Raw genomic sequence first — 12,950 nt, forward strand, 5'->3', positions numbered from 1 at the left:
TCACAGGAATTCAGAAGAAAGGACCATGAAGGACAATGACAACTGTAAGTTGTAGTAGCAGGGATTTGTCCAAAGGTAACCAAAAAAGTCTGTTTAACATGGATCCATAACCCAAACATGCAGAGCCATATTAACTAGACCAGATGTGATCATGATAGCTGTTGCTGAAACCACATATAGTGGCATTTAAATACAAATTATCGAAAGTGGAAACTTCACAGTCACATCTGTGTACAAACCTCCACGGGAAAAATTCACTTTCTCACCACTAAGAAGCCTTTATTGCAAGCAATATTTCTCTTCACAAACTTACAAACCCTATCTTCAAACGCTTCCTCTGCAAATACTGCTTAAATCACAATATACCAGATGAATCAACATTGCATAGAAATTACATGCCGACAATTTACATAAATGTTCTGGAAGAAATATGCAATGAACTCAAGGACAGCATTATCTGGATTTCAGTTGACGAAACCACAGACACTTGTGGCCGTTGCATTACAAATTTAATTGTTAGGGATATAAAAGAAGAGCCTCCTTCTGCCTATTTAGTGGCCTGCAAAGAACTTTAAAAAGTGAATCATTCTACAATTGCCAGATTTGTGAATGAGGGTATTAGAAAAATATTTCCAGAATCTTCTGCAGATGGAAGGGTGTTCATGTTTATTTCAGATGCTGCTCCCTATATGATCAAAGCTGGAAAACCCTCCAAGTATTTTATCCCAATTTGATTCATGTGATGTGCTTTGCTCATTGAGTACATTGCCTTGCTGAAGAAGTACGTTCGACATTTGTGAATATAAATAAACTGATTTCATCCACAAAGAAAGTGTTTCTAGAGGCTCCTGCTTGCATCAAGAACTGCAAATAAAAACTACCAAATGTGCCTTTACTTCCTGAACCAGTGGTAACTCGTTGGGGAATGTGGGTCAAAGCTGTGTTGTTTTACACTGAACATTTCAAGGCCATTTTGATAGTGCAGAGGCTTTGGCAGTTTGCCAGTGAAAGGAAGCTTTTAATGTTTCCAGTATTAAAACAGACATTGCTGTGATTAGTACTAATTTTTCCCATATACCTGCAAGTACTGAAAATGTTGAAACTGAAAGTTTGGCATTGAATGAATGTATTCTGTTAATGAATAAAATTATTCTAGTGAACTCCTCATTGCCAGAGGTGTTCCCAAGGAAACTTAAAGAAGATTTTGAAAACATTTTAAACAATAACCCAGGCTTTGAATCCTTACGCCAAATTGATAGTTTTGTTAATGGGATGGGTGAACTTTTACCAGAAACAATAAGTGCCAACATAGCACCCAATTTCAAATACTGCCCATTTACCTCAGTTGATGCAGAATGGTTCTTTTCTGCTTATAAAAATGTTTTGAGTGATGGTAGACACAATCTTACTACCGAACATTTGGAACAGTACTTGGTCATTTATGTTTACAATAGAAGAAAAATGTAAAATAAATTGTAAATGATGCTTTTGTCCAATAGCATTAATTAAAAGCTAATGCTGTTCAAAAAATTAATGATTGAATGTTGTTTTTTAAATAAAATATTTCAGAACTTCTGAGGAGGCTCCTCTGGTTGTGATTTATCTCAAAGTTGTCTTGTAAATATTGATTGTTTCTCTATGATTCACTTGTGTTGCATCTGCTTGTTACCGACAATAATAGCAAAGAAGGAACAATTCTTGAAACATGGTATGTGCCCCATTTGGCAAATTTTTACAAAATAATCCCAGAAAAGCCCCCTTCTAACCCCTAACAGAAAGTATTCAGAAAATCATATCAACATTCTAAATGTACTGATTTTTTGCATGGCTAGCGCTCTTCCCCATGATTAAAATAAATTTTGTGTGACCAGGGCCTTCCCTCACGTAGACCATTCGCTAGGAGCAAGTCTTTCGATTTGACGCCACTTTGGGAACTTGCGTGTTGATGAGGATGAAATGATGATGATTAGGACAACACAACACCCAGTCCCTGTGCAGAGAAAATCTCTGACCCAGCCGGGAATCGAACCCGGGCCCTTAGGATTGATATTCTGTCCCACTGACCACTCAGCTATGAGGGGGAGAACTTCCCCGTAATTGAGGTGCACAGGTTTGACTTTGAGATATAATGCACACAGTAACCATCATGTTTTTATCTTTTTTGATCTTGCATATTTCGACACTTTTCATGCATTTTTAAGCAATTTCATGCATATTTGCATGCATATTTTAAGGGTTTTATGATGCATATAATCTGATCTTGACCGATACTGATATCACCATCTCTGACATCCAAGACTGCTGTAGTAGAAAGGTTTTTCAGCCCAGTCCTTGGACCCAGCACAGACGGTTGTATGCCACAATTAAGATAACTACAGTACCATTCTGCAGAAGATTTAACTTGAGGAAGGCCAAATGGGCATCTTTTCAGGAGGAACTTGACAAAACCATTGCGGACCTCACCCCTACAGTGAAAATTACCTGGCATTTGTAAAAATATTATAAAGAATCTTGAAAGAACACATATCACAAGGCTGCAGGCAGCATTTCATCCCAGGCTTTTGTAACAGATCTAAAAAACTTCTCACTAATTACAATAAACTATATCAAAATGACCATTGCTGTACAGTGCTTATGGAAATTGTATGTGAAGTGAGGTTAAATAGATAGAAAACGACCTTGCAGAGGATGGACATGACAACGTAGCAACAGAATAGCCTGGAATCTTATCAAAACGCTCAGGTGTTCCAAAAGGCTCCAGACAGCCTCCTTAAGTAACACACAACAAAGTGCCCCATCAGCTCCACTTGAATGGAAAGTACAATGAAAAACATCAGAAAGTGAAAATCAACAGGGTCCTACATTCTCAGTGTCTTTAACAATGAAAGAACTCAATGAGGGCCTCAGTAATGTGAAAAATGGAAAAGAGGCTGGGGTGGATGATATGTGCATGGAGGAGATCCAACATTTTGGCCTGGGCACCAAAGTGTGTATCCTGCAGCTTCTCAACAACTGCTGCAATACTTATAAGATCCCCAAGATGTGGAGAAATGCAAGGATAGGGACTCTGCTGAAGCCTAAGAAGGAATCAAACTCACCATAGAATTACTGACGTATATCTCTTCTTTGTCACCAGTACATATTGTATGAGATACTCATTTTGAACCATGCGGCAGACACTATGGATCTGAGACTTATCTGTCAACAAGCTGGTTTTAGACCTGGCAAATTATGCAGCAACATATAGAGGAAGGGTATGAAAATAAAAAGGTTACAGGGATAACATTGGTTGACCTCTGCTCTACATATGATACTTCTCTTCCAGAAACACTATAACAAACTCAGAGATTACTGTTTTGTCATGGTCATTGAATCTCTCTTGCAAAGTAGACAATTTTACATAATTCTTGATGGAAAGAAGAGCCATTGAGAAACTAAAATAATGGACTGGAACAGGTAAACATTCTGGCCCTCTCCGTTATTAACCTATACTATACACTATCGATCAGCCAGTACCTAATCACATATGCAGATGACTGGCAATCACAGCACAGAGGAGGACATTTGAGGATATAGAGCAGAATCTGGAGAAAGCACGCAAAGTTTTGTCAGACTGTTATCAAAGTAACTCCCTTGCAAAAGCTCACTGTTTCCTGGAATAATACCACATTGGAGCACAAAGATAAACCAAGCTATCTAGGTGTAATGCTGGATAGATCTCTTACATATAAAAACCACTGTGAAAAGATCCGAAAAAATGTAGCCTCCAGAAATAACATTTTGTGGAAATTCATAAACAGCAAATGAGCAGCAGTAACTACTATTCTGAGAACCACTATTCAAGTGCTATGCTTCTCTATAGCGGAATATGGCTCTCCAATATGGACCAGATCAGCCCACATGAAGAAATGTATGAAATCTGTACCCCTACCAAAGCTTTACAGAGCTGGTCTTGTGAGTCCTAAATCCTAAGATCATGTCACGAATTCATAGAGATGCTCAGACAAAGATTTGGTGATCAACATTCTCTCTTTGGTACTGAGTGTAAGCCTGGATGACTGAGAACTTGTAAAAGATTCTTAAAAACAATCATTAAAGAACCACCACCTGATTATCTTGCAGCACAGGTAGTGCCTAAAGGCTCCAGAACAAACCAGAAAACATGGGAGGACATTGAACTGCATAAGAATGGGGGTGAGCCTGGTGAAAAAAAAATAAAATGAGAAGGTGAGATCAGGGTAAAATGGGTGATGACAGATGTGATTATGTTGCTGTGCAAAACATGTAGCACATCCTGGCTTATTGAAACTATCCCTGCAGATGCAACCTCAATGATTTATGGCTGGGCGAGAAAGAAGCCCTGCACGTGAGCTAAAAGACAGTGACTGGTTTCTGGGCACATAAAAGAAAAATTGAAGTTTGGTATTCTTAATGTAATACTAAGGCATGCCCAATATCCTACCAAAAAAGATCTACCGATGAATAAAACTACTACTACAGTCAATAGCGTCCAGTCAATTGTCCATCATTGCCCTTGCTCAATGGTGGTGGTGGTGGTGGTGGTGGTGGTATTGGTGGTGGTGGTGGTGGTGGTGGTGGTGGTGTGTGTGTGTGTGTGTGTGTGTGTGTGTGTGTGTATGTGAATGTGTGCATGTGGGTGGCTGGGTGCATGCATGAATACTTGAGCGTAATTCAGATGTGAGTAGCTTTGAACATAACACTATTTTATGGAAATATCTGCGACTGTGGCACCTATTCAAGTAAAAGTAATGCAGTTTTTTTTCAGATTTACTGCATGTCTTTGAATTTGTCACCATTTTTACACAATTGAAAGAAAGCTTACATAATTTAACAGGTACATTCTGACTGGCTCCCCCTTTCAATACTGCACTGTGATTGGCTGGATAGAAGAAGAGTGAGAGGGAAAGGGGGACATGGTTTGTCACATGATGGTGATGTTATTGATGATAAAGAGGGGCGGGGCTTGCCAACATCTTGGATTGTGGCCCCAGTATGCCTGCATGTAGGCAACTTGCTCTAGAACTTGACCTTAGGTCCACTGGTTTTGCAAGTTTCAGTACCGCATTGCAGTGTGATGTGTCCCAGAGTCTTCACAGATATACTACCAGTTCTCATTTCCATTGTTGAACATTCTTCTTTCTCATACAACAGTCTTTGTTGTATGGCTACTGTATAGCCACACAGTGGCACATTTATTTGCAATATTAACAATATGTTTAACAACTATTTCTTTTTTCAATATGTAATATAAATTCTTCACTTTCTTTCATCATTTGGTGATCATTTCTACATCATCAGTGATTTTTTCATGTTCAGTGTCCTTTATCTGTACATGGCTCTCTTTTTTTACCTCTTTAGCAAGCCTGTTTGTCTGTTCATCAACATTTTTTTTTGTTTGGTTATCTTTTTTCTTTATGGAGTGATTTTTTTTTCCATACTGGATAATCTGTTATATTTATTGGATAATCTGTTATCTTTATTTTGTCATCAGTTTGCCACCTTCTTCTCTTTATTTGGTAATATGTTTTGACTGAGAATCGCTCTACATTGTTTGGTGTTTTCTCTTAAGTGTATAATAACCTCTTTTCATTATTTAGCACCAATTCATTTCTTTGTTACTATCTTCCCTCTTTGTTTGGCACTTGTTTTTGACTGTTTATCAAGAACTTGTTATTGAATACTACTTCTCTGTATTTATATATCTCATTCCATTTTGTCACAGTTGAGCCATGCATGGCACATGTTCCCGCCATTATCTATTTTACACAGTGTTTTTAACGTATTTCCACCTCACTATATTAATTTGAATTATTACTGTCACTGATTTGCTGCTTTGCCTGACTGTGACCGGCGCTAGCAGCACGTATCGATATATCCCCTCTCATAGTATCTTTGCTCGACTGCTATGTCTTCCTGGTCATTGTCTGTCATAAGGGAATTCACTTCATGAGTTCGGGCTGCCAGTCGGTTGGGACATGTCTGGAGTGCAGTCCAGACCTGCCAGTTGGGAGTTGCAATGTGGTACTAGTGCAGTCGGGTTGGAGCAGTGAGGTCTGCGTCGACATGGCTTACCCGACCATTGCCACTACTCATCACTTGAGCTGGGTCACGGTCTTTGTGGATCGTCGGTCAGTCATCCTACTGGACGACGCGTTTTGGCCTGCTGATTGTTCATGAGTCAGCTGTGTGTGTGTGCATCAACTCCTGATGTGTCTTCGTGTGTTCTTAGTTACTTTTGGGTGTCGTTCAGGTCGTCGTGCAAATGTTTGTCAGGTTGTGTGTGTGGTTGGAGTTAGTTGCACTGATGACTATTTTAGATGTCGTCAGCATTCTGAGTGAGTTGGTCGGTTGTTGTGAACGAGGGAAGTTATCTCCATGTGATGCAGTTGGCTGGGTCCACTGGCGGTCCCTGTGCACTGCCAGAGCATGTGTGGAGCTGTTCGATCGCTATGAGCTTTGTGGTTCACCGACCCAGGACATCAAAGCTGAGTGCTGTTTTAAGTACCCAAGCCTTGTCCATTCATATTGTGGTTTGTTTCAGTGGTTCACTGTTGGGGAGGTTTGTACATATTTGATTGTGGGTAATTAGATCGGTAACATTTTGTATTTGAGTTCTTATGTGCCAATTGGTGGCACGCAAGTCGTTTGGTCGGTCGGTCCGTGCCTGTCCCTTGGTTGGGTTCTGATGGATCAAGTGTAGCTGGGCTCACCACCTGTTTCACCTAAGTGAAAAAGGGCAGATCGACCCCCTGGAGGCTTCTGAGTGCCTTTGTCTTTACTGTTTTTCCCACCGGTGTTTATTTATCTGTTTTCAGCTACCTAAAATTTAAAGCTTCTGGCTATTTTTTCGTTTTTCTTAAAAATTTTGCAAATTAATTATGGGCTTTCAGTCTTGTAACCTTATTCTTAAAATTTTCTTTCAAACTTAAACATTGCAGTCTTCTGCCTTTAAAAGATTATGGCAATATATTTTAAAATTTTGAAAGTTAATTGTGGCCTTCAGCCATTAGTATTGCACCTTGCAAATGTTTGTTCCAGCTGCTTTGCCTTGAGGCTTTCTACTTAGCTGTGATATGTGTTTTTTTTTTTTTGTTTTTTTTTCTTACTACACTACTGGTCATTAAAACTGCTACACCAAGAAGAAATGCAGATGATAAATGGGTATTCATTGAACAAATATAGTGTAATAGAACTGACATGTGATTACATTTTCACGCAATTTGGATGCATAGATCCTGAGAAATCATTACCCAGAACAACCACCTCTGGCCGTAAAAATGGCCTTGATATTGAGTAAAACAGAGCTTGGATGGTGTGTGCAGGTACAGCTGATACCACAGTTCATCATGAGTAGTGACTGGCGTATTGTGACGAGCCAGTCGCTCAGCCACCATTGACCAGACGTTTTCAATTGGTGAGAGATCTGGAGAATGTGCTGGCCAGGGCAGCCATCGAACATTTTCTGTATCCAGAAAGTCCCGTACAGGACCTGCAACATGCAGTTGTGCATTATCCTGCTGAAATGTAGGGTTTCATAGGGATTGAATGAAGAGTAGAGCCATAGGTTGTAAGAAATCTGAAATGTAATGTCCACTGTTCAAAACACCATCAATGCGAACAAGAGGTGACCCCAAACCATCACGCCAGGTGGTATGCCAGTATGGCGATGACGAATACATGCTTCCAGTGTGCTTTCACCACGATGTTGCCAAACACAGATGCGACCATCATGATGCTGTAAAGAGAACCAGGATTCATCCAAAAAAAATGACGTTTTGCCATTCGTGCACCCAGGTTTGTCGTTGAGTACACCATCGCAGGTGCTCCTGTCTGTGATGCAGTGTCAAGGGTAACTGCAGCCATGGTCTCCAAGCTGATAGTCCATGCTGCTGCAAACATTGTTGAACTGTTCGTACAGATGGTTGCTGTCTTGCAAACGTCCCCATCTGTTGACTCAGGGATCGAGACGTGGCTGCACGATCCATTACAGCCACACGGATAAGATGCCTGTCATCTCGACTGCTAGTGATACAAGGCTATTGGGATCCAGCACGGCATTCCATATTACCCTCCTGAAACCACATATTCCATATTGTGCAACTGTCATTGGATCTCGACCAACGCAAGCAGTAATGTTGCGATACTATAAACTGCAATCGCGGTAGGCTACAATCCGACCTTTATCAAAGTGGAAATGTGATAGTATGCATTTCTCCTCCTCACACTAGGCATCACAACAACGTTTCACCAGGCAATGCCAGTCAACTGCTGATTGTGTATGAGAAATCGGTTGGAAACTTTCTTCATGTCAGCACGTTGTAGGTGTCACCACCAGCGCCAACTCTGTGTGAATGTTCTGAAAAGCTAATCATTTGCATATCTCAGCATCTTCTTCCTGTTGGTTAAATTTCGCATCTGTAGCACATCATCTTCATGGTGTAGCAATTGTAATGGCCAGTAGTGTATTTTATTTGCCTTTTCTTAATTGCATTTTTATCTTGTTGATTTTTAAGGTCTCTTGTTTTTAAACATTGTGGCCTTTAAAAGTCTATAGTATTTTAAAATTTTGAAACTTAATTGTGGCCTTCAGCCATTAGTATTGCACCTTGCATCTGTTTGTTCTATCTGCTTTGCTTTGAGGCTTTCTACCTAGCTGTGATAGATGTTTTTTAAAAATTATTTTATTGCTATTTTAATTGGATTTTTTTATCTTGTTGTTTTTTAAGATTTTTTTGTTTGGAAACCTTCAGCCATGAAAGAGTTGCATTTGGTAAAGGTTCGGCTATGTGCTGCTTTGGTTGTAAATATGTTATTAAATCACAACAAATTACAATTAGAAGGTGAAACTGACCCCAACCTTATTTGGCCCTTTCCAAAATCCTAATTACCTGTTCTGCCTAGCAGGCAGGCTGTTTCAATAATATATTTTGATTTTCTTTAGTCTTTATAGTAAAGTTAGTGGCTATCTCTTTTGTGTTATTTTCTGAACATTCTTTCAGCATTTTTCTGTATAGAGTACCCCTCCCTGTTGCTCTATTGTTTTTCCCATTCACATGCAGTGGGCCAAATTACCTCTCATTTTTGCAGTACACTCATCATTTTCTCTAACCCTTATCCTCAATATCAACATCATGAATACATAAAGACAGGCATATGAATGTGCTTAAACATTAGTAATTAAATTTATTTTATTGATTAATGGAAAATCTCATATAAAGATGTGAAACAAATACTAACAAAGAGATAGAGGGGCTGGCCAGTTCTTACCACAGCTCAGTACAGCCGATAGATACACATAAAACAGAACTGAAAATTTACGTTCCTAGCTTTCGGAACAAATGTTCCTTCATCAGGGAGGAGAGAGGGGAAAGAAAGGGAATAAGGGAAAGGAGATTCAGTTACTCACAACCCAGGTTATGAAGCAACAGGGAAAGGAAAATAGGGAGGGTAGCAAGGATGGAGGCATGGTTGTCAGCTGACAGTTCATTGTTCACCACATTTGCTGGATCACCTAGCATGGGAACAATTTCAATTACTGATTTCTCTCAAAAGGAAACATGCCATTAGACTCACCAGGTTAAAATTGTAGTATGAATAATAAGGTTATACAAAACATTGTATGAATAGTAATTTGGCAGTTTTAGATATGCTAACATAAACATTGCTTGTTTGCTTGGAAACAGTCAAAAGATAAGAGAAAAAATTAGCTATTTAAAAAAAGTAGAATGGTAATGAATGGAGTAAGTCCATCTTGCTACATTTCATACTTCGCAATACATTTACTTGTTGATGGTTTTTTCACACAAAATATCCAATTTCAGCTGTACATCAGTCACAATGCAAGCAATAAAAAGAATTTGTGTGTAGAATTTGCCTCCTTTCACAGTATTCAGTGTGGAGTTATATGCTTGGTGCCATGGTATTCAACAAACTACCATTGTGTGTAAATTTCCCATTTAGTTCAAAATAGATTAAAAAATTCATTAGTCATTCCTTCTACATATTATCTGAATATTTGTATTCAAAGCTTTAAAAGTTTTGACTGTTAAGTGGCAAGTTGCAGAGATTATTATTAAGCTGCATGATGAGGAGAAAGTTATCATTAACAGTTCTCTGTTGTTATAGATGTAGTTAACTTTTTTGAAAAATACCAGAGTAATGAAGTAATTACTAAGCTAAAATAGCAATTATTTAATATAACTGGAAAGGAGCAGTTTTTTCAGAATAATTGCTTTCTTCTAATTTACTTGTTAAATTTAGTTGTTGTAACAAAGTATAAGTATAATTTATTGTTAATACAGTGTAAAAATTAAATTTCTGTATTTTTTTCTTTTTTATGTATAATTTACCTCATTCCACCTCATTACAACTAAAATCTCTTTCTTTTTGACTGCTTCTATGTTGTCTTTCATATGTTTACCTTGTGCATTCTGTTTGTTAAAAAAGTTTTGAGTTCGTGCTGATATAATTTCATAGGACAGTTACCCCAGAAAATCTAATATTGTTGAATATGAGTGTAAAAAAATAACTGTATTTTCAGTCAAGAGTCTGGAGAAACAGCTGTGCCACCTAGTGAGTCTGTGGCATCAGTGCAAAGTATGGATGAACAGATATCAGAGGAATCTCACCCTGGTAGTTCACAGCATGTTGAAACACAGCCCACCCCTGAACAAAAGCCCATGAAATGTGAGTGATTACAGCAAAGCATTAGCTGTCACCTGTGTAATATAGTTACGTAACTGTATATCTTCTGATTAAAGATGGACAAATTTGTTAAGTCATTAGAGTTTCATTGTAGAATACTAGACTTAGTATCGTTTTGTGCTACAACTCTAGAACTATTTAATTTCTGTACACAAATCTGTTTACAGCATCACCTCCTACTGTTGAGGAGATGGCATTACAAAAGGATAGAACAATGGATTGCGTATTAACACATCATGTGAAAATAAATCCAGTGTATGTTCTGAAAGCCCTTAGAGAATTTATAAGTGATTTTAGCAGCAAAAGACAACAGTAAGTTTATTAAAAAAATTTAATATGGATACCAGGTGATACTAGCAAACAATAATGTTCATCTTATATTTTGTTTCAGAACATATGTTAATCTTGAGTCACGTTTATCAAGGAAAAGAGATACTGTGTCAAGGCTCTTGTCAACAGATGATGTAACAGCATATTGGAAGAAGTTTGAAAACATTTTTTCTCCAAAAGCAATACAGTTATGGGACTGTTTATACACAGGGCTGCAAAAATATCATTGTGTATTGAAAGGTAAAGTTATTAAAAATTCAACTACTCAGTTTGACATACTTTATTGAGCTTCCCATCGGGTGAACTTCAGTGATGTTTTACACACTTATTTGGAAGGCACAGTAAAAAGCTTTTTTAATTGTTTTCCAACTTGTTTCAATCACTGATTTTCTCTCTCTCTCTCTCTCTCTCTCTCTCTCTCTCTCTCTTGTCCTTGTTGTTGAATGGTTTTGTGTTTATTAATTCATAGCTGTAGAAAACATTGTATCAAATTTGCATACCACAAAAAATGGCTATGTGTAGCAATCTGTATTTCTAACTCCAAAATAAAGCAACATTTTTTTTTTTAAATTTGGATATATTTACAACAGTTAATTACTAAACAAAAAATCTGATAGCAGAGAAAAAGAATATAATATTCAAATATATAATAATTCCCACAAAATACTATAATTATTTGAATGAGGAATATATCACAGTTGTTGATTGGCTACTAAAAATAAAGAAATGCTTGTAGCTTCACTGGGCTTCTGTGGTTGCAAAATAAGATTTTGAAGGTAATGTTGCATCAGTCAGTATGTAAGCAGCAAGTATCTGAAATGAACAATCTTATTGCACCACTCACCAGTTGTGAGGTACATTCTGTCATTTGCTTCCAGCTACTGGAGGGAATCAACAACATTGAAATTCATTGTCAATAGTGATGTGGGTATGAGAATGGGGTGTTGTGAGGGAGCTGTTCAGAAAATTCATGGTTGGCCACACAGATATGCATGATGAAAGTCGTTGAGAAGATATTCATATGTGACTTATGAACTTATGCAACATGTTAATGAACTTGTGCATGCGAGATGTTGATTCACAATTTCTGAATTTTCTGAAGATGTGCTTCAGGTGTCAAGTGCAACCCTCTTTAACACTGTCACAGAGAGGTTACATTACCACAAGCTTTGTGTTAGATGCACCTCGAAATGTCTTACAGATGCTCATAAGACAGAAAGAATAGGTTTGGCTTTGGCATTCCTTCAGCACAGTCATGAAGAGAGTGTGGAATTCTGAACAGTATTGTGACAGAATGATGCATGGGTGCTATAAGTGATGTCTGAAACTAAAGAACAGTCCAAACAGAGGATCCACACTCATTTTCCCAATAACCCACAAAAATTCAAGCGGATGCTGTCAAACAGCAAAATGAAGGTTACAGTTTATTTGAATTGCAAAGGAAATTTCACAGCAGATTTCATGAGAGTAACATGCGAGAATACTGCAACATCACAAGTTTATTGTGATACTCTTACAAAACTTTGAAGTTTAATCCAAAACAAACTGCCTGCCTGGGATTATTACCAAATCAATCATTCTCCTTATCATGGCCCTATACTGTGAACTGAACAAAGGAAATACCAACTTTTTGACCGGGAAATTTCTCAACATCCTTCCCTTAGTCTGGACATGGCATTAAGCAGCTTTCACCTCTTCCTTAACATGAAGGCTTGGGTGGTTTCAAAGCTGATCTCAACTGGCTGAAACACCATCTAGCACCATACTTCAATGAAATTCTGGGAATCGTGTCCCTCACTGAACATGATAGGCAGATACCACAGGTTTGCTAGATGTGGAGGGTAAAACAAATAGTTAAAGCATGGGAACAATGTAACAGAGACATCCAAATGCTA

The 12,950-nt window shown here is 38.1% G+C and overlaps 1 protein-coding gene across 1 annotated transcript in view; it reads left to right on the forward strand.

Annotated features, from left to right (window-relative positions):
• LOC126457155 (dynein regulatory complex protein 1) overlaps window positions 1–12,950 on the forward strand; it is a 361,903-nt gene that overhangs the window by 290,262 nt on the left and 58,691 nt on the right. The window contains exons 11-13 of the mRNA XM_050093233.1: window positions 10,562–10,707; window positions 10,893–11,037; window positions 11,117–11,295. Coding sequence (XP_049949190.1) covers window positions 10,562–10,707; window positions 10,893–11,037; window positions 11,117–11,295 — 470 coding nt within the window. The remainder of the gene's footprint in view (window positions 1–10,561; window positions 10,708–10,892; window positions 11,038–11,116; window positions 11,296–12,950) is intronic.

The sequence above is a fragment of the Schistocerca serialis genome, chromosome 2, assembly GCF_023864345.2.
Source record: "Schistocerca serialis cubense isolate TAMUIC-IGC-003099 chromosome 2, iqSchSeri2.2, whole genome shotgun sequence".
NCBI classification, from domain to species: domain Eukaryota; kingdom Metazoa; phylum Arthropoda; class Insecta; order Orthoptera; family Acrididae; genus Schistocerca; species Schistocerca serialis.